The sequence below is a fragment of the Genypterus blacodes genome, unplaced genomic scaffold, assembly GCF_046128005.1.
Source record: "Genypterus blacodes isolate CSIRO-AG114 ecotype Tasmania unplaced genomic scaffold, CSIRO-AGI_Gbla_v1 ptg000112l_1, whole genome shotgun sequence".
NCBI classification, from domain to species: Eukaryota; Metazoa; Chordata; class Actinopteri; order Ophidiiformes; family Ophidiidae; genus Genypterus; species Genypterus blacodes.
Genome location: NW_027466916.1, coordinates 1,890,973 through 1,909,581, shown reverse-complemented (window position 1 = coordinate 1,909,581; position 18,609 = coordinate 1,890,973). Strand labels below are relative to the sequence as shown.

Genomic DNA, 18,609 nt, shown 5'->3' with positions numbered 1-18,609 from the left:
CGGGGGGGAGGTAAAAAGGCTATCTGATGTTGTGCTACGCAACAAAATCCCGCCCTGCGTCAAAGCTGGGCATTCCTGTCCCGGCAGGCGATCCTCTTGCATGTCTGTGGCTGCATCACAGAGAAATGAATAGGACCCCGTTCGATGTCTGGCATGCTTTCATGTCTTGCTGTTGTCCTCTTCCCAGAATACACCTCTGTGAGGATGCGGGTGTGTAGTTACATGCAGAGACACCTGTCGAGCCGGCAGAGTGGCAGGCCGGGTCTCTGGTCGCCTTCCTGTCATCTGTGATTGGGCTCCTGGCCACGGAACAGCTTACGGTACGCATAGAGACCTGAGGGAAGAAAGCAGAGGTATTCAAAGGGCTCAGAGGATGAAACAAAGTCTTCCTCACTGTGCTGGCTTGGATTCGTCCTACTCATGGTGGTTACCAGCACATGAGCTCAGAGTTGTCCTTTGTCTGGCTGTCCCTTCACTCTCAGCCACCTCAGCCTATCGCCTGGCACCGGGCCAGGCAGCCAGTAGAAAAGGCATTCCGAGTACAGTTGGAGCCGCTGTGTTTGTGCTCCCAAACAGTATTCCCTTTCATTCCCTCTCTGCACACTCTGTTTATTTTGGTGCTCTTTTACACCGTGGGGCCTGACTGAGCTGGAAAACGAAAACATCTCCCCGACTTCCAATCCGGTGACATGACGGCTGGAAGCAGCTTCTTCTAGCTCAGCAAAAGAGAGATAAAGGGACGAGACTCTACTCTCGCTCAGATGAGACAATTATGACTAAAGACAACAAACTCAGGAGGAGCGGCGGGAGAGAAATGCATTCACTTACACACTCTGACCCTGGAAGCGTCACGCTGGTGAGAAATCAGATGCATATCATTGAGCCAGCTCTGTTTTCCTGAGTGATTAATGTGACGGCATTGCTGCGTCTTATTCTCTAAACGTTTGAGGCTTCATGCTGAGCTTTTACTGTCAGATTCTGGATTCAGCTGTTTGTGTTTAGCATTATTGTCTCCTGGTGTGGGACAGACTTGATTTGTTGCCTTGAGTTATGTTAGTTTGACTCTTTCTTAACACTTCTCTTTAATCCTCATACGGTTTGTTTACAGTTTAAATCTCATTTAGTTAGTGTCAGATTGTGTAGATTATCTGCTGTTAGGGTTCCACTGCCCATTGTGTGAATCTCAATGAGTGAAAAAATGTATCACAACGCTTGTTTAAAGAAAAAAGTTTATAAAAAAAACAGAAAAATGTTGTAACTTTGAATCCAAATAACTTCATAGTTGGGAGGAAAAAAATAAATCACACCTCGTTGATTGATCTGCTGCACCCCCCCACCCTACACACACACACATGCGCACACGCACACGCACACGCACACGCACACACACACACACACACACCATACCAAGAAATCAGTGTGGTGATTGCACACAATGAATCCAATCTACTAATAAAACACAGAAGAGACGTGAGCCTTTAATTCTCTTCAAAGTGGTTTTCGATCAAACAACCAAAAGATTACATAATACATGGAGAGAGGGGGGGTGACGCTCGATAAATACCTTTTATTTTCCAACATGGCACCTCGGCCTTATTCAACAGAAAGCGCTTTAAGATATCCATCTTGACGCGATCAGGCTCAAATGCAAGATTCATTTCCTTCTCAAACTGAAACCAATAAATCTCCTGTGAGAAAGTTTCTGTGGCGCCCTGACAACTTCAGGAAAAGGATTGTAAAACACATGTGGCTGATAGAATCTCGATCCGCTCGCTTTGATAGGTCCTCATTAAAACCCTCTACTTATCTCATATTAAAAATTAAAGGAGAAGGAAAAGAGGGGAAGAAAAGTGGGACGGGACGAGGACGAGGGCGAGGGGGCGAGGGGGCGAGGGACGGCGGGAAGGATAGAGCCAGCGCTTCATGAGTGAGGAGAGGAGCAGATGAAGAGCGGGCAGGGGGAGAGATAAAGGGAGTGTGTGATTTATGACGGTTGACAGCTGATCATAGAGAATGCTCTTCTATTTGGACCCGCTCTAACTCCCTGTCAGAATGGATCAGGGGAGCTCAGTCATCTCGCTAACAAAGGTGCACCGGGCAGGCAGAAAGCCCCTGACTCACTCCAAAGCTCCACAAAGGCTGCGTGCCCCCTTTCTAATAACACCAACCCACCCCCACCCCCCCACCAAGTCTACACCGAGTCTCTCTGTCCAAATCAATCTCCCACTTGCATTCCCAGTGCATGGCCAAACCTGCCCCACGACACAGACAGACAGAGAGAGAGAGAGAGAGAGAGAGAGAGAGAGAGAGAGAGAGAGAGAGAGAGAGAGAGAGAGAGAGAGAGAGAGAGAGAGAGAGAGAGAGAGAGATGCTTTCATTCTTTTGTCCCGTCTTTGTTTTAGACTAAATTTTGCAAAGCTTTGAAGGAACCAGAGTCAAGCATCCCCTTCACCCCCACCCTCCCCACCACCCTCCCCACCACCCTTTGCGCCCTCTGTACGACGGAAAAAATGCATTCATGAAATTCAGAAGCTGCTCCCAACAGATCCGGTTACAGTAATTGATGAGTTTATAAGATGTTTGTTAACCTACGCCAGCCTCCATATTTAAGAGGGAGAGAGGGGAGAATGAAAGAGAAAGAAATGTTCTGCTCGTAGACACGCACTCATCTAGTGGGTGGAGGGGGAGGTGGAGGGGTAGGGAGGTGGTGGGTGGAGGTGGAGGAGTTGGGAGGTGCAGAGCTACTGTATTTTTCCAGCAGCTCACTTGGACAAACGCGTGCTGATCTCGGTTTCTTTTTCCAAACGTGATGCTCACATGATGACAAATGGTGTGATTTCCGAATCCTAACGTATAGCAGCTCTATGGAAAAAAGCGGCCTTGATCAGACAAACAGATGTGTGTGTGTGTGTGTGTGTGTGTGTGTGTGTGTGTGTGTGTGTGTGTGTGTGTGTGTGCATCGAGCTGCTTAGCATCAATGTAAGTGCAGCAGTACGCTCAACACTTCCCACAGTCCCCTGCTCTGACCCCTGGATGGAAAGAGTTGTGCAACGCCTGCCGGAACAACAGAGTGCGACTGCATGTACGATCACAAAGAAATAATAAAAGGAGCTGCATTTCTCATCATCTTGATGTGATTTCTGGGGTACAACTGGACAGGGCTTAAGCAGCCGGGCAGCAATCACGAGCGGAGGAGGAATGGCCAACAGATGGGAATGCCCCAACCCTTCCCATCACTGGATCTCATTACAGGAGAGAGATGTCATCGCTGTAATGCCTCTTTATCCTTCAGCGGTAATCTGACCTCTCCACTTGGACACATGGAGACTATATGATCAAACTGCAGATTACCGCGCTGGAAAGTTCATTTGTTTATGCCCGTTCATCTACGAGTCCATTTGGCATAAACATGGCTGCTGTGGCACAAGGCACTGAAAGATCATATCAATGACATCGGCCCCCTGGGGACTTTCTACATGGACTGTTCACACACACACGGCTGGGATGAACATATGTAGTACTTACTCTTTAACAGCTTTTGTAATTGTGTAGGAAAATATACAGTAGTATATTAAGGGAGCCATATTTTAGTGTGGTTCACTTTGTTTATGAAAACATCCACACAAATCCAGCTTGTAAATCGAGTTTGTAGCTAATCAGTTTGTCGTTTTCGAGAACCAGAGCTCTGTTTGGGCGTCGATCATATGCAAATGAGGTCCAGCTGCGATTGGTTATCTCTAAATTGCAGAAAGAACACATGGACACAAACTTCTAACACACTTCTCTTTGCTGATTGCGTTATTGAATGGTTGCTTGGAGACAATATGTCAGTACGTGTAATTGTCAGACGGCGCCTTGCGGGCAGCACTGAGCTAAACTAGTTTATCTAACTGTGATGCAAAGAGTAGAGCACAAACAAGCCTCACAGGATATAAAGCACATGTGGAGCGGCGGCACTGGACCCACCTGTTTTGCTGCAGATGGTCTGGTAGATATGCTGGCCGCTGGACACGATTCCATTGGCTGGACTCTCTGTGGACGCCGGCCTGTTAGTTGAAAACAAGATAAGTTTGAGTGAACGGAGACGAAAGCTCAGACTGTCCGCACGGTGCTGAGCCAACAGAGCTCTCCTGTCTTATACCCATGTATGCTGTAATCTGAGCTCTATTCAATGTAAGTAAATATAATAATGTTACTGTTACTTGTGAGTCCAAAGCCCTCATCGGGTCCATGCGGTTCCTGTGAACCGAGATCTGACCTGGGACGGGAACAAGTCTGAATCTAGGTGATATGTTTGAACCCCCTGTGGATCTGAGCCGAGTCCATATCAGAACTGTTCAGACCTCCAACGCACAGGAGAGAAGCGGACTGGTCGGCACATTGCGTGTTTGTGTTGAGTCAGTGTGGACCGCTGAGGGTTTCTTGACATTCAGTTGAGGTTAAGTGTTTACTGAGTGCTGCTCATGAGCTATTGTGACAAGGAGGAGGCAAATTCCTGCTCCATGGTAGCTCAGCTTGGGTGATGTGTTTTTCACACTGGTAAGATGACTGTGGTGATAGTATAAGACACGGTGAGGGCTTTTTATATCATCGCACGGCACAGAACATCTGCACAAAGACAGCATTTTCACCCAGTGAGCCATTAGAAAAACAGGTAAGACGTGGGCGCAGGAGCAGACATGTCTGCCACCTTATACGTCCAATCTGTTAAGCATTTCTTAAGGAGAACAATAAATAAAGCTTAGCTGGCATTAACCTCTGGCCCTATAACAGCAGCTTGCCAAAGCAGCATTAACAAGGTAATGAGGACACACACTGCCTCCTTGTAAGGGGCTGCACAGTTGTTCTTTCATACCATTACACAACCACAAATAGCACTGGCCCACTTTAAGCGTGGCATACGTCGACAGGAAGCGACTCCTTTCATATGTGGAGGGGGGAAAAAAACTTGACCTCCGGGTTCTTCACATCACTTTCTTTGTCAACAGTCTCTCACTCTGTCACTCCAGGAACCGGGGCAGCGTCGGTGAGACAGAAATCTGAACTTGCACTGTGGATCCTGGGATAATAGATCAACCTTTAGAGAACTTTAGCTCACTGAAGTCGCTGCCTGAACCTGATTTTGTAATATAGTCGTACTTTCTGTGCGGGCAGGTAGGGGGCCACGTCTTAATGCTACTCAGACTGACCACGGGGATAAAGTCTAACCATAAACACACTTTTGGCAGCTTCTGTGTGTATACAGTATCCTTTGAAACTAACTACTGCTGCGGCTGATTAATAGGGAGTGAAAGCAGCAGCAGGGCTGACATTAATGGTGCTGCTGTAATTGTCACCCTATTAGTAATGCCACACGACAGCCTGGGTTTCCGTAGTTACAGCTGCGACTGGCCAAACCTCGCAAACAAAATACCAAACAGGCTCATTTATTTGTCTTACAAATTGCTCCTTTCAAAGCCTCCACTGAAGTCATACCACTTTGAGTCCTCGCAGCTCAAGGAGTTGGCAGTTGTGGCATGTTGATGGACAAACGAGTCCTGCCCTGCGGTGTGACACGCAGTAGCCAATGGACTTTGTGTAGAAATCAAAGGCAGGCCAGACAGAGCAGATATACATCAACTGGAACCTAATGTGTCTAGATGGATACGCAGTACCTCCGCCAAGTCTGAACGAGCCGAAACAAAACGTGGTGGAAGAAGTTTGTTAGAATCTGAACCAAATTTCACCTGTTATAAAAAAAACAATGTCACAATGAATCATTTCGAAAAGCCTTCACACTGATCTGAGTTCTGTTTGGATGAGTTCTTGTGAATGAGCAGGAAGAAAGAAAGAAAGCAGGATCATCTGAAGGGTAGGAAAGTATTTGGCTGCATCAACAGACGGCTTCACTCCATTTCCTTTTCGTGAGCAAAACCAAAAACCCGAATGTCATTGTGATCGAGAAGAAGAAAAAAAAAAAGGAAAAAACATTCAGCTAACAACTGTCACTGCTGATCAGCGGGGCGATAGTGAGACGAGGTCATCAAACACAGCTTTACAGTTCAACAGCTGGTGAGAGTGTGAAGGTGTTGGGAGGGCTGGATAACCTTGAACCGTTCCGATTACACCCGGCAGAGACGTTCTTTTTTTAAAGGTGGAGGAAGTTCTGCCTGCACTGGGATTCATTTCACATGAGGCGGTGTTCCATTACCTCTGAAATCAGAGCTGGAAATAAAGGGAAGCAACTCATTATCCCACCGTTTCTCTGCAAACAATCATCTCTTTTCCTGCTGGACCCTAGTTTACATTCTCTCTCCTTCTCCTCTCCCCCCCCCTCCCTCCATCTTTATTCTTTCTTTTCATTGTTTCCATCGGTGCATTTTTTGGTCCAGAAACTTCCGTTTTTCCCACACTCTCCCCTGTCACACTGGTCCACCACAAATATGCAGGACAGTGGAGAGTGTGAGGGGGCTCTGGAATTCCACATGCAGAGGGTAAACACAGCGACTGCCAGGAAGAGAGAGAGAGAGACAGAGACACACACACACACACACACACACACACACACACACACACACACACACACACACACACACACACACACACACGGGAGCAAACACTGCACCTTATTTTACCACCACTGCAACCCCTGAGCTGCATCCATGACCTATTAACTCTTGCCTGTCCGCTGACATCACAGGCATTCTGTTTGTTTGCTCGGTAGAACTAAATGAGAAATGAGTAGTCAGACAGGTAGAGGTAACAATGACTACAAGACCGTCTGGGAAGTGATTTACATACGAGGAAGTCAAGAGGTTCTGAGGCGAGGTGTGGGTTACAAAAACAACTTCATGGCCTTCTAATAAATGACCGATTATTAAAACCCTGACACAGAAATTGCTTTGTGTAAACACGACCTCAGCATGAGAAAGACCTTCAGTAATCTCAGGGGGAAATTGCGTAAAAGCTTCTTGGCCAGTACGGGGGTCGAACCCGCGACCTTGGCGTTATTAGCACCACGCTCTAACCAACTGAGCTAACCGGCCTACGTACATTTGTCACACATGTTAGCACGCGGCGGGTGAATGGAGACCCTGACAGAGGATCATATATCACAACATAAACACCCAAGCACAGGCCGACATAAAGGCCCACTGATAGCAATTTACAAAGGAGTGTGTGTGTGTGGACTCTTATTTGTGAACACTCCCTCTTTATGCCCAACTGTGAGAAATTAGTGGAAATCTCTGCATGTGTGTGTGATTTGCTGTCATTTCCCTTTGCTAAGCTCGAGAGAGAGAGAGAGAGAGAGAGAGAGAGAGAGAGAGAGAGAGAGAGAGAGAGAGAGAGAGAGAGAGAGAGAGAGAGAGAGAGAGAGAGAGAGAGGCCACTGTTAAGTTTGTCCTCTCCTGCTGTCAGATTCTCTCTCTCCTACACACACACACACACTACACATTAGTGGGGGTGTTCATAAGCCCTCATCTCGTTACTATGTTTTTAGGTTTCCAATATGACTAAAAGGCCCAATAAGAACACACAGTATACAACATAACACCGCCCTGTCCTTTCCTCTTACACACTGGATTGACAGATTACAAAGGTTTGTTGTTGTTGTGTCATTCAGCCAGATGCTGCAGTAAACTCGCACAGCACTTTGCCCGCTCTCAGTCCCTTTTCACTCCTTTTCCTCCTCCTTCCTCCTCTCCCTCTCTTTTCCCTGCCTGTGCTGTTCAGCTTATCTCCAAACTAAACAGGGTTTAAATGGAGCTCAGGGCCCGGGTCCTTCCACTGAACCACACTCTGTTTACGGTTCAGGCAGAAATCAGGCCTGTGATGAGGTTGTTTACTGAACAGGCAGATACACCCCGCAGCCAAAAGACTGGGAGCACTCCACTACAAACATATTGTAAGTCTCATTAGCTCTATCCGTGTCCTCTTGAACTCACGCAGCCTGTTTCAGTCCACAAGCAGCCATTCAGTGCAACCATGGTGACTTTGTTAAACATTCAGCTCCAGCTCATTACGCAGCCTGGAAACAGAAGTGCTTTGTGAGGACTAAATGCACTGAGTCAACTGCAGAGCCGCTCTTACTTGATGAGACGCTGAGTTGCTGTTTTCCTGCCTTGGCCCTCTCGCATGCCGCTTGGTGGTTTCGGGGCCAGAGCGGGACCGATGCGGGCCGGGCTGTGACCGTGGCTGTGACTGGGCCGGGTGTGAAAGGAGGATGATTCTGACGGAGGAGCCTGGGCCTGTAGAGCACTCGTCTGGTCTGGAAATAGAGCCTAAGAAATAAACAAACACATGAGTTACATTTCAATGAGACCACAATATCAGTAGAACGCTGTGGAGATGCGTGCTGACTTGTCTCGTCTCCCCAAACAGAGAGGTTGCAGGCTACAGGTCGCTCGGGGTGATGGTTCAATCACTCATAGCAGCAGGTGGGCAGGTTGGACATGATTGAGGGAAGAACCAGTAGAGTTTTGGTACCGGTTGGCCTGATGGTGGCGCTGTAATGTACATTATGGCCTCTAATGTTTGAACCGGAAGTCTCAGGTCTCAAGTCTCAGAAAATAGTTAATCTTGATACTCCTTAGTTTGTTAGTTTGATCATGGTCTGGTTAAACGTCATAATTGAGAGATAGAGCCTTGGGCCTTGGCGGAGGTATGAACTCTAAAGAGCGCCCCTCTAGTTGTCAGGTGAAACATGAACCCTGTATTTCTTGGCCAGACTTCTATACATATGACAGTTATTGAAACAAAAGAGAGAAAAGTATCGTAGACTAACATGTCAGGCATCTCCAGTGTGTGAATACAGACGATGATACGATACACAAGCAATTTGTTTGCAATGTGTACCCAACTTCCAGACCAAGAGGAATAGGGAGGAGCAGTCAGATTTGGAATTTTATCCTCATGGGGAAAAAATGCTCTGGGTTCATTAAAGTGAAATATCAAAGTCAATGATGTAAATTAGTGCCGATATTTATGAAATGCCATCTGGTATGAAAACAAGATCAACCATTTTTGCAATTCCCCCGCACCGAAAAGTAAATTCCCCACATTATTTATTTATTTATCCAACCTGCTCTTCAAAAGCTCTGCGAGGAGGGAAATAACATTTTCTTTCTGACATCATATTTAAGAGCCACATTTCACTCTGTCCTTTGCGATGCTGGGGAATGCTCTGCACACATTCCTTCCACATCTCATGCCTATGCTATTTTTCTCTGCAGCTTTATACGGCTATCTAACAAGCTAATGGTTTTCCAGCTCTGCAGTGCAGCCGTTCAAAGGGGGCCGGCAGTGTGACAGGGAATATCTGATGTAATTTCTGTGTTGATAAATGAGAAGCTGAGTTTCCAGGTTGCGAGGTCTATGGCCGCAATTCAGCTTGAGCGGGGCCAGGAAGGGCACCTTTCTTTGGCTGCCAGGTGGCCCCGGGCCAAGCCTGTGGAGGAGCCATGCAGTCTGCACCCAGTAACTGGAACACGGATTGGATCGCCGGAACAGCCCCCTGTCTTTTCTCTCTCAAATAAGCAAACACACACACACACACACTCATACACAGCATATGTATATGAGCTGTTGCCCTCCAAGAAACACTTCCGTTAGAGTTAATCCAAATACTACTTCAATAAAGTTTCCCAGACAGGGAAAAGGAAGTGGAGTGGAGTGAATTTGTTTCCACGGCCACAACAATGGATGTGTGCTATGTGTGTATTATTCCTTGACAAATACAGGTGTCTCACGATCAAGGAATGATTGCAGGACTGAAATACACAGTCCTCAGAGGAAGAGGTGCTTCATCCCTGTGGGTGGACCAGGGGAGCGGCGGCAAGGATTACAGGGTGGGTTCTCCGATTTGATGATGAGAGAAGCAAACCCAGTGTCAGTCTGCCTATGACCTCAGTTAGAGAGGATTGGCTCTGTCTAAACACATCGACTGTGATGTAGCAGCACCGTTTCAAACTTGACTCCTGCCTCCTTAAGCTTCATTCCCAGTCACCGGCGGGTGACTGGAAATACTGGCAATAAGGTCAGCTGGTGAAGTGAGACAGGTAGCTGTGTGAGGGAACGAGGAGCGGAATGGAACAGAGGCAAGGCCGGGGATCACTTTCACATAGAGACTGGCAGACCAAGCCAAGAGAAATATCACCTCAAATGCATTAATTAAGACCCGACTGAGATGACGAAGAAAACAATGACGTGAGAGCCGCCGCATTACTCAGGACGGGCTGGAAAAAGTACGGGTGGACCCAGTGAGCTGCCCTGTGGCGCTCCTCTGTCTGCAGCACTCTGACTCCACAACAGCCACTGGAAAATAAATAAACAAACTCAGGGCCACTTAGCAGAAAGAGAGAAAGCCTAAGTATTTTCTACAAATATAAAAATAATATTGTATTAAATGATGGAGAGCTTTTTACTTTTCTAATCGCTCGCAGAAAAAAGCCAAATCCCATCTGTCACAGCAAGTCGAGCGTGACTAAAAGGTTTTTATGTCGCTACATTACTACTGAGAAAAGGGGGCCTCCATTTTTGTTTGTGTTGCGATGGGAACACAAATGGAGCTCAAATCTGATATGGATGTAATGCAAAAACCTCAAATCCATCACGGAGGCTCTGGCCGAGGCCGTTCTGCTGCCCTCGGGCGGAATTCCTTCATTACTCACCTTCCAATTTCAGCCCAGACAAGTCACTCAGCCAAACAATGTCATGTTGGGGTGAGGAGTCATGTTTGCTCTCCAGGAATGAGCTGCTGGTGGGGATGTTCCCACCAAACTTCATCTTACTAAGTGGTTTGGAGACAGATCCTCGGAATAGCTTAGTAAATGCTAACATGAAAGATTTCTCCTTGATGTGGGTGCGTTTGGCAATTGGCACTGCTTTGGACAGCATTGTGCTTTGGTAAGGGAATACTTTAAACAGACAGAAATATGAGGGTTTTCCTGAGTTATAACTCAATAGCTCTCTTTCACAGTCAAAGAAGTCAAACATTTGTCATTAACTCTGTGCGTACCTGGTGTCTGCATATGCTTTGCTCCAAACACCGTTGAGACTGGAGTTTCTGCTGCTCCAGCTTCTGGATGGCAAACTGCAGCTGGTAGCCTCCTTGGTCTGGCTGGGGGCGATGCTGCCTGCAGGCACTCCGCCTCTGTCCCTCCCAAACACGCTCCTCATCCTTCACTGGCCGGGGGCTTGGAGAGCGGAGAGGAAATTAGCCGTGTCAGTAATGATACCGCCTGATTTCTCTTGTTGAATGTTATTTCTCCGAGTTGTAAAGGAGACTAAATACTTGGTTGTACTACAGACTGAATATTACATCCCTTGGAATACGTTTGGACCAGGTTTGTTTTTAATGGCCCTGGTTCAATTACAACTGGTCCGCCTCAACAGTTAACTACAGCGTGTAATAAAGTCATGAATGAATTCTATACATTGGGCCAAGTTGTGATGACGTTTCTACTGCAGCCTTAAAGCACAATTTGTTACTGTTGATCCATGTGGTCGTTTCATATGGAGCATCCTCACAGTAACATGACCAAACCACAGCTCATACCACAGTTTGATTTCTGATAATTACTTAGATTATTGCAAAAGGCTTCAGGCTTCAGAGGCTCAACTGTGAGTGTTTGCCTCCATCTTTTCCCTGTCACGTTTTCTAGCATCCAACCAAAATGGGGATGTGGTGCTCGTTCATTTACTGCCTCATTTCCCTCCCTATATTGGGTTGCTACACCATGGGGTCGACAGTAAAGAGGAGGCGACAGCTCGCAGCGTGGCAGCTGGTGGCCCATGTGCCCGCAGAAGCCTCAAGTCCCCGTCTGTGGCAAGCACGGGCTGGAGGAGAAACTTTCCCTTTGTGCCTCCGCCCTCTCAGAGCTTCACGTTCCATCCACATCACAAAGCCACAACCTGGAAAGTAAACCTTTTGACCGGCTCCACGAGTTTGTAACTGGATTATCTGTCATTAGACCTAAGCCTGTTTCAGTATCCTGTTTTTTTCTTCCCCCTCTTCTTCCTGGCCCCCGTAAAAGCAATATGGTGACTAGTCCCCCCCTTTAGACGTGCTTGACTGCTGCGTATCTGCCACCTCAGCCAAAAATAATGGCATCAAGAACGCTGCTGGGTGCTGCGAGGAAAAATATAGAAGGAGGGGGAAAAAGTGCGGGATGCAGCTGAAGAAACGGCTTCCCTGAGGGGCTTAATGACAGGAACAGTTCTTGGAAATTCCTCCCATTACATGCAATAATACTTGACCGGTGCAGGAGCTAGAGAAAACACCGCAGACCCCCAAATCACAATTGCAGCCATATATTTAGAACCCGACTAAGATAAGGGCTAAAATTAGAATTCAATTAATCTTGAACAACAATGCACACTGGGGGATAATAATCTGACCGGGTTTAAGTGTTGGCATGATAAAGCAAACAAACAAAGACCCGAGGGAACCTGAAATCCATGTGAACATGCTACACGCCCATGCATCCATCAGTTCACATCAGGGCGCATATATCACACAAACGGCTCGCGTGACCGCCGGCCGATTCAATTTCTGCGTTTTGCGAACAAAGGGTCGGTCTGTGAACCCGGCGAGGCCGCGGCGTCTACAACCCCAGCAGACAAAACACAACCTTGCTCTTTTGTTGACAGCGGTTGTTATTTCCTTTACGTCGGCTGCAGTTTGTGCCGGAAAAACCCCACAGGGAGCCTTTGTGCTGTAGCATTTTATTAGCATACGCTCCCAAACTGATTAGCTTTCATTTCAGGAGCGTGTGTTCCTTGGGAACAATGTAACGGCTTGACAACACAATGCAACGCAACAGAATATACTGTACTGTAGATTCTCGTGACTTCAAATTCAGGAGTTCCCGGACGTATAATTTCAACAAAGTAACTGAGAAAATTGGGGGAAAAAGAGATGGAAAAGGAGAACAAATCTACATCTGAGTTTCTCATCAGCAGTGCAGCACATGTGGTGTGTTTCAACTATATGGGACTTCCCTGCCTGCCGGCGCTCTGCGTGTGGGTGTCAGTTTACTCCCCGCTGTGCTCGGCGTCCTTTAATATGCTGATATGACTTAGAATAACACAGCAGTGTTAGCTGTTAGCAAGTTGCGCACATGTGCTGCATCAATCTAACTCAGCGTGAATGTGGGAAAACGGAGCGTCTGAGATGACATCATGCACTGTACCCCAAAGCCCTTAGCCTGGTCAGTGTAGACATCAGCCGCCTCAGGAGTAGGAGTGTGTGTATGTGTGTTTGAGGGGGGAGGGGGTTCTGGCCGTTATTTGGATTTTACCTTGTTCAGTGCAATAATGTGACAACAATATGGGATCTGTTCCTGAAGAGGCTGACACAGAGACTCTGATGCTTTGGTGCCTGACTTTAACCTACCTGGGTTCCACAGGAAGGTGAGAAACGGTTCATGCTTGTTACAATCTGGAATAAGTCCTCACTGTTTTATGGTGACTGTTAAGAAAAGCAGTTTCTCTGCACCCAGCAACTCTCGACTACAACTGTCATAACACTCCTCTCCTCAAATAAGGTTCCAGAGGACGAGAGCTTATTAAATATCCTCATGGAAACAGGAAACAAGTCTGACTGCCATCAATCACCATAGAGACGGAGGTGGGCAACCTGGGTGGGGAGAACTTCTGTCAATCACACATGAGCTACAGCAACGACGACGACAAATCCAAACATGTGGCACTTCATGAATTTCACACCACTGAATATTGTTTCAACTTCTTCCCTCAAACTCCAACTTATCGTCTTTAAATACAAAGAATTTGAGACATGGAGTGAGATTTGAATCAAAGCATTTTCAAGTCCTAAAATCATTTCACGTGTGCGGCGAATGGAGAACGTCAGAAATGTATCAGGAGGTCCAGCGTCGGAAATAAAAGCGAATGTGATAGCGTGTGTGTGGAGCCGCACAGAGCAGTTCAAAGGCCCTGGTGATTGTCAGTGCGCTGGAGGAAGGTAGCGGCTCTCAGAGTGCTGAGGCAGCATACCTGCTAGATCCTGGCAGCGGCACTTCAAAGAGCCGCGCCGCTCTTTGAAAGCCATCATACTTCACCCCTGTGGTTGCTTAAGAGCCAGTGTGCTTAACAGTTTCAGTATGTTTGGCACACAGCGGCGGCCCTCAGTGTAAAGGGGGAGGGACTCAGGAAACTCTGTGTTATAAGAAACAGTGCCGGGGCGAAATCAAGGCAATTTATCCTAATATCTTATTAAAGACATTTCACTGCAATAAGAGGTGCATGCCAAACCTAAGCGTTGGGAGCAAAGGGGTACAAGAGCCCTTTTTGTATTCTGGGCCAATAACAAATGGAAAAATGAAGGGAGTTGTGTATTTTCTGGAGAGGTTTAGAATCAGCTTCTTCTGATATCTTATATGGAGAAAAGAATTCAATATTATTCCTGCTCTGTACTATTATTAGACTGGGACCAAACTGAAATGTGACGCTGTGCTCAGGCTGTGTGTTCAGACAAATCAAGCACCAAAATAAAACAGATTTAAAGTATCTGGCAAAATTATGCAAGGGAATGATGTAATGGACAATAAAGAAAAGTATAATCCATAAAAGCAATCATGGTCAGACTTGAATTTGGAGATTCAAAAGTAACTTTCCGAAGACAAGATGAGAGACTGTGCTTAGATTATCGGAACTCCTTTTCTTGATTTGTGGAAATGAATTAAAAGAATTTAAAAAGAGAAAAAAAAAGGAAAAAAAAGGGGGCGGAGGCATTCCAGTAACTCCCCTATATAAGAAAGAAGAAAGGCCCGGGCTGGAAAAACACTGATCCCAAGATTAGGAGCAAACTATCGGACACATTGTCACTTACATATCACTGTAAAAATAAGAGTGGGACTGTGGGTGTTTAACCCTTCATGACTCAGCCTGCAGGTTTGTCCTCCTCGTCTAGACGTGGCCCGTGGTCTCACTCTGTCCATCCATCTCCTCCTCTTCCTCCTCCTCTCTCTTCCTCCTCTCGCCCATCCCCTCTGCTCTCCCCTCCCTCCCTCCCTCCCTCGCCTCCTCTGCAGGGGAGGACGGGCCAATGAGTCGCCAGCCTCCAGCAGACACACAGACTATGTGGGTGAGTAACTGTTGATCCTGCACCCCCCACCCCACCAAACCCATCTTATCCAATGCAATATTTTAAGCTGCCAGCTCGCCACACACACTCACACACACACACACACACACACACACACACACACACACACACACACACACACTCCCCAGCTGCTGGCGGCCATGTCGACTGCTGCTACACTCAATTCGAAAAAAGAGAACAGAAAGCCAATTTCCAGGCCCGTATTGAGCGAGTCTACCCAGAGGCGTGTTGGCACTCCTCGGGCCTTTTCCAAAGACTAACAATCTTCAATCTAGAAACTGGTCAGAGGCCATTAAATAAGCCCTTAATTTCTATTGAGTGTGACAAAACACTGCTCACACAATCTTAAGCATCAACAGTAAAAAGGTTGTAAAGAGTTGATTAGACAGAAAATCGTCAGGACATCTATTTGGATTGAGGAGGTGAAAGGTGAAAGCACAACATGACGCAACATATTTAGAGATAAATAGTTTTCTATGGTTGATTCAGTGACAGGAGAGTGACCCTGGAGCGGCTCTGTGCCTCTACAGCAGGGCAGCATCTCAGAATCCAAGCTTTCAGGGGAGAGAGACCCTGTTTATCTTGGCTGTAGACCCCAATGAGATTGTAAGGCGCTATTCCCTCTCTGCTGCCTCAGGGAAAGGCAGGAAAAAAAATATATAAAGACACGTGAGCACAAACGGTCAAGTTTCACCAGAATGACGGTTCTTTCTACGAGAGGAGAGTTATGCTGTGTGCGCTAACAGAGAGAGGGAGCTGTCGAAAAATGATCCGGTGCCAGATTCACCCGCCGTAGGTGAGAGGAGCCTTAGGTTTGTTTACTTTACACACCAGGGTGGCGAATGAAACTGGCACCAGAGCACAGAAAATAAATTCAGCCTTTTAAGGAGTCTGGAGGCTGTAAAGATGGCTGGAAACACTCGTCCTCCTGACAGTGAAGGAGCTGATGGGCCAAACCTGGAGGATCTATTACACTTTAAAGATGCAGCAAATACGAATCCACGTGTAAGATTCCAGGCTGTGACTTTGAGATGGAGCCGCTTGCGTGTTTAGGAGGTGTTGGAAACAGTATCCTCTTCATTCAGACTCACCCAGTGGTGCTAGATGGATCTGTGCCAGAAGAGTGGACTGCCCTCACTGGCCCCTGGGTCACAGCAGCACCGTGATGCCGGACCTTGGGGTTGAGACTGAAGCCCTCTCTGCTCAGCACCCTGTTGGCCAGGTTCAGGTTGGTCAGCTGTGGGCAGAGGACAAAGATGATTGATCCTGATCTATTGGAACATCAGCACACAGGGTTGAAGTATCAGACAACACAGCTGAACTCAGTGGCACCTCATGGTAACAGTCACCCCACAGTCTAAAGCCATGGAAGTACTTAATGAATCATGAATATAACTAAGCGCCCATATTGTGTAAATTAGCACCGCAGACTGAGCGGCCCTTCACCCACCCACCGCCTCTCCACACACTCTCTCACAGGCAGCCTTGATCTGCCCTGCATTGACCACTTCAGTCTCTTTGATCTGGGAGCTGTGTAAAACGCACACAGCACAGCCAGACTACACTCAGCACAAAAGCCAGCCAGCCAGCCAGTCAGTCAGTCAGCCCCCTTCCTCCCACCCTCCCACCCTCCCTAACGGAATCCGTTATCACAATTTGCCCGGCCAAAAAGTGTTTACGACCACATCAGCACAATGGTAACAACTGCACTTCCCGTATTATGCTGCCCAGGAGTCAAAGCCAGAGCTGCAATCTAATGGCGGGCAGTACTGCTGCGGTGTTCATTTACTTTCTGTCCCTTGTGCAGCATTAAATGCCCAGCGAGAAAGCTGAGAGGCTGCCAAGTTTGAGTACAATGTGAGTTAGGGCTGTGCCATACTGCCAAAATGTCAGATTGTTGATTATTCTGAAATATATCACAACTTTGATGAGAGCTACGATATGATGAGCTCGGGTTCAAGGCTGAGAATGCATGAAGTCACTCTGACATCACACAGCTGAGGGCTAGCAAATATCAAGAGATCAAAAGTAGTCATGCTGCACTACCTGTGGCATATATACAGTACATTACTCCAATGTATAGAACTATGCACGCACACGCACACACACACACACACACACACACAGGGAGGATTCACAGTCATATTGATTTTTCGTGGCATGTCTCAGTGTTTGTTTTGTGTACGTGTGCTAGCATGACAGCGAGTGATTACTAAATTTTTGGAGGTCAACTAGTGCAGCAGGGTGTTGTTCTTCTTTAGAAAGTGCTCCATTTAGCAACGCAAGTGATTTAATGACTTCTAATCTGGGTCTAAAAAAAGGCAAATGTACTCTGAGCCTTTAAGTGCAAACACTGGACTATTTCACCCTGCAAAATGAGCTGCTGCCATGCCCAGGATTAACTATTTATGGGAAATATAGCAAACACCTTTCAGATAGAAAGAATAATGGACAGCAAAAGGGAAGTCATAAAAACTGCACTCTGTGTGGTCGAGTGCCATCACAGAAAACACTGACAGAATAAATCCAGCGAGGCAAGCGGGTAGGAGGCGAGGGAGGCGAGGGAGGGAAGGAGGGGAGGGCAGAGGGGAAGGAAGGAGGGGCTCCCCACTCCCAATGACAAACCTTCAGGGAGGAAAGAAGATGGTGGTGATGGAGCCAAGAGAGCTGCTGTGCCTCTGCTCAGTGCCAATTTGCCACATTCCTCGATTTATAAGCATCAATTACCACAAAAAAGCGTCTGTGTTAAGCATCAACAGAGAGCACTCCCCCATGGTGCATCTGATAATGAGACCTCACACAGAGCTCGAGGCTTGAGATGCGGCTCACCGCTGCTCGGGCCAGCCAGCTTCAGTCCCAGTTCCAGACCCACCCCCACACCCACCCGGGCCCAGGGGCTGCAGGCGAGCTGAAGGTGCACAGTACAAGGCAGCAGACCCACCGGCTCCAGCCGCTCTGCTGAATGAATGAGCAGCTCCATGCTGCCAGTCAGCGTGGGGTCAGAGCCAGGTTCATGCATCAACAAAGAGGAACATCGGGGACCTCACAGTGAGAGACTACTGTGGAAGAGCTCCATCCAGCTTCATAACCCGGAGCGTTACACAGATCAGCTTACTGTTGCATAATAACTCAACCTCAAACACAAATTCTTCTACATGGAGCACAGCGAGGATTACTTACTCCAGGTGGTTGAAGCTGTTAGCTCAGTATGTTGTAGAGTTTTAAAATACATAATGAACTCACCTGCTGTGTCAGCAGGTTGATTTGACTGGAGCTGGCATACTGACGAGCACCCTGCTTGTCAGCCAGCTTCTGAAGAACAGACGTGATGGCCTGCTGGTTAGACTGAGCCTGGTCAGACAGAGAGTAAAACTCCTTGAAGGCCCCCATTGAGTTCGACCTCAGTTTATCAGAATTGCTCCTCTTGATCACTGAGATAAGAAAGACACAAGAGACAAACGTGACAATATACAAGATGAAAGAAACGAGCGTTAAGAGTTAAA

At 47.2% G+C, this 18,609-nt stretch overlaps 1 protein-coding gene and 1 non-coding gene across 2 annotated transcripts in view; both read right to left on the bottom strand.

Annotated features, from left to right (window-relative positions):
* Positions 1–18,609, bottom strand: part of ttll5 (tubulin tyrosine ligase-like family, member 5) — a 41,705-nt gene continuing 23,096 nt past the window's right edge. Inside the window, exons 27-32 of the mRNA XM_076161578.1 lie at positions 18,350–18,537; positions 16,198–16,343; positions 10,997–11,174; positions 8,071–8,261; positions 3,967–4,046; positions 1–334 (exon numbers count right to left, since the gene is read on the bottom strand). Of these exons, the coding sequence (XP_076017693.1) occupies positions 282–334; positions 3,967–4,046; positions 8,071–8,261; positions 10,997–11,174; positions 16,198–16,343; positions 18,350–18,537 (836 nt within the window). The 3' untranslated portion in view covers positions 1–281. The remainder of the gene's footprint in view (positions 335–3,966; positions 4,047–8,070; positions 8,262–10,996; positions 11,175–16,197; positions 16,344–18,349; positions 18,538–18,609) is intronic.
* On the bottom strand, positions 6,952–7,025 carry trnai-aau (transfer RNA isoleucine (anticodon AAU)). The gene has a single exon. It is a non-coding gene; the product is annotated as a tRNA-Ile (tRNA).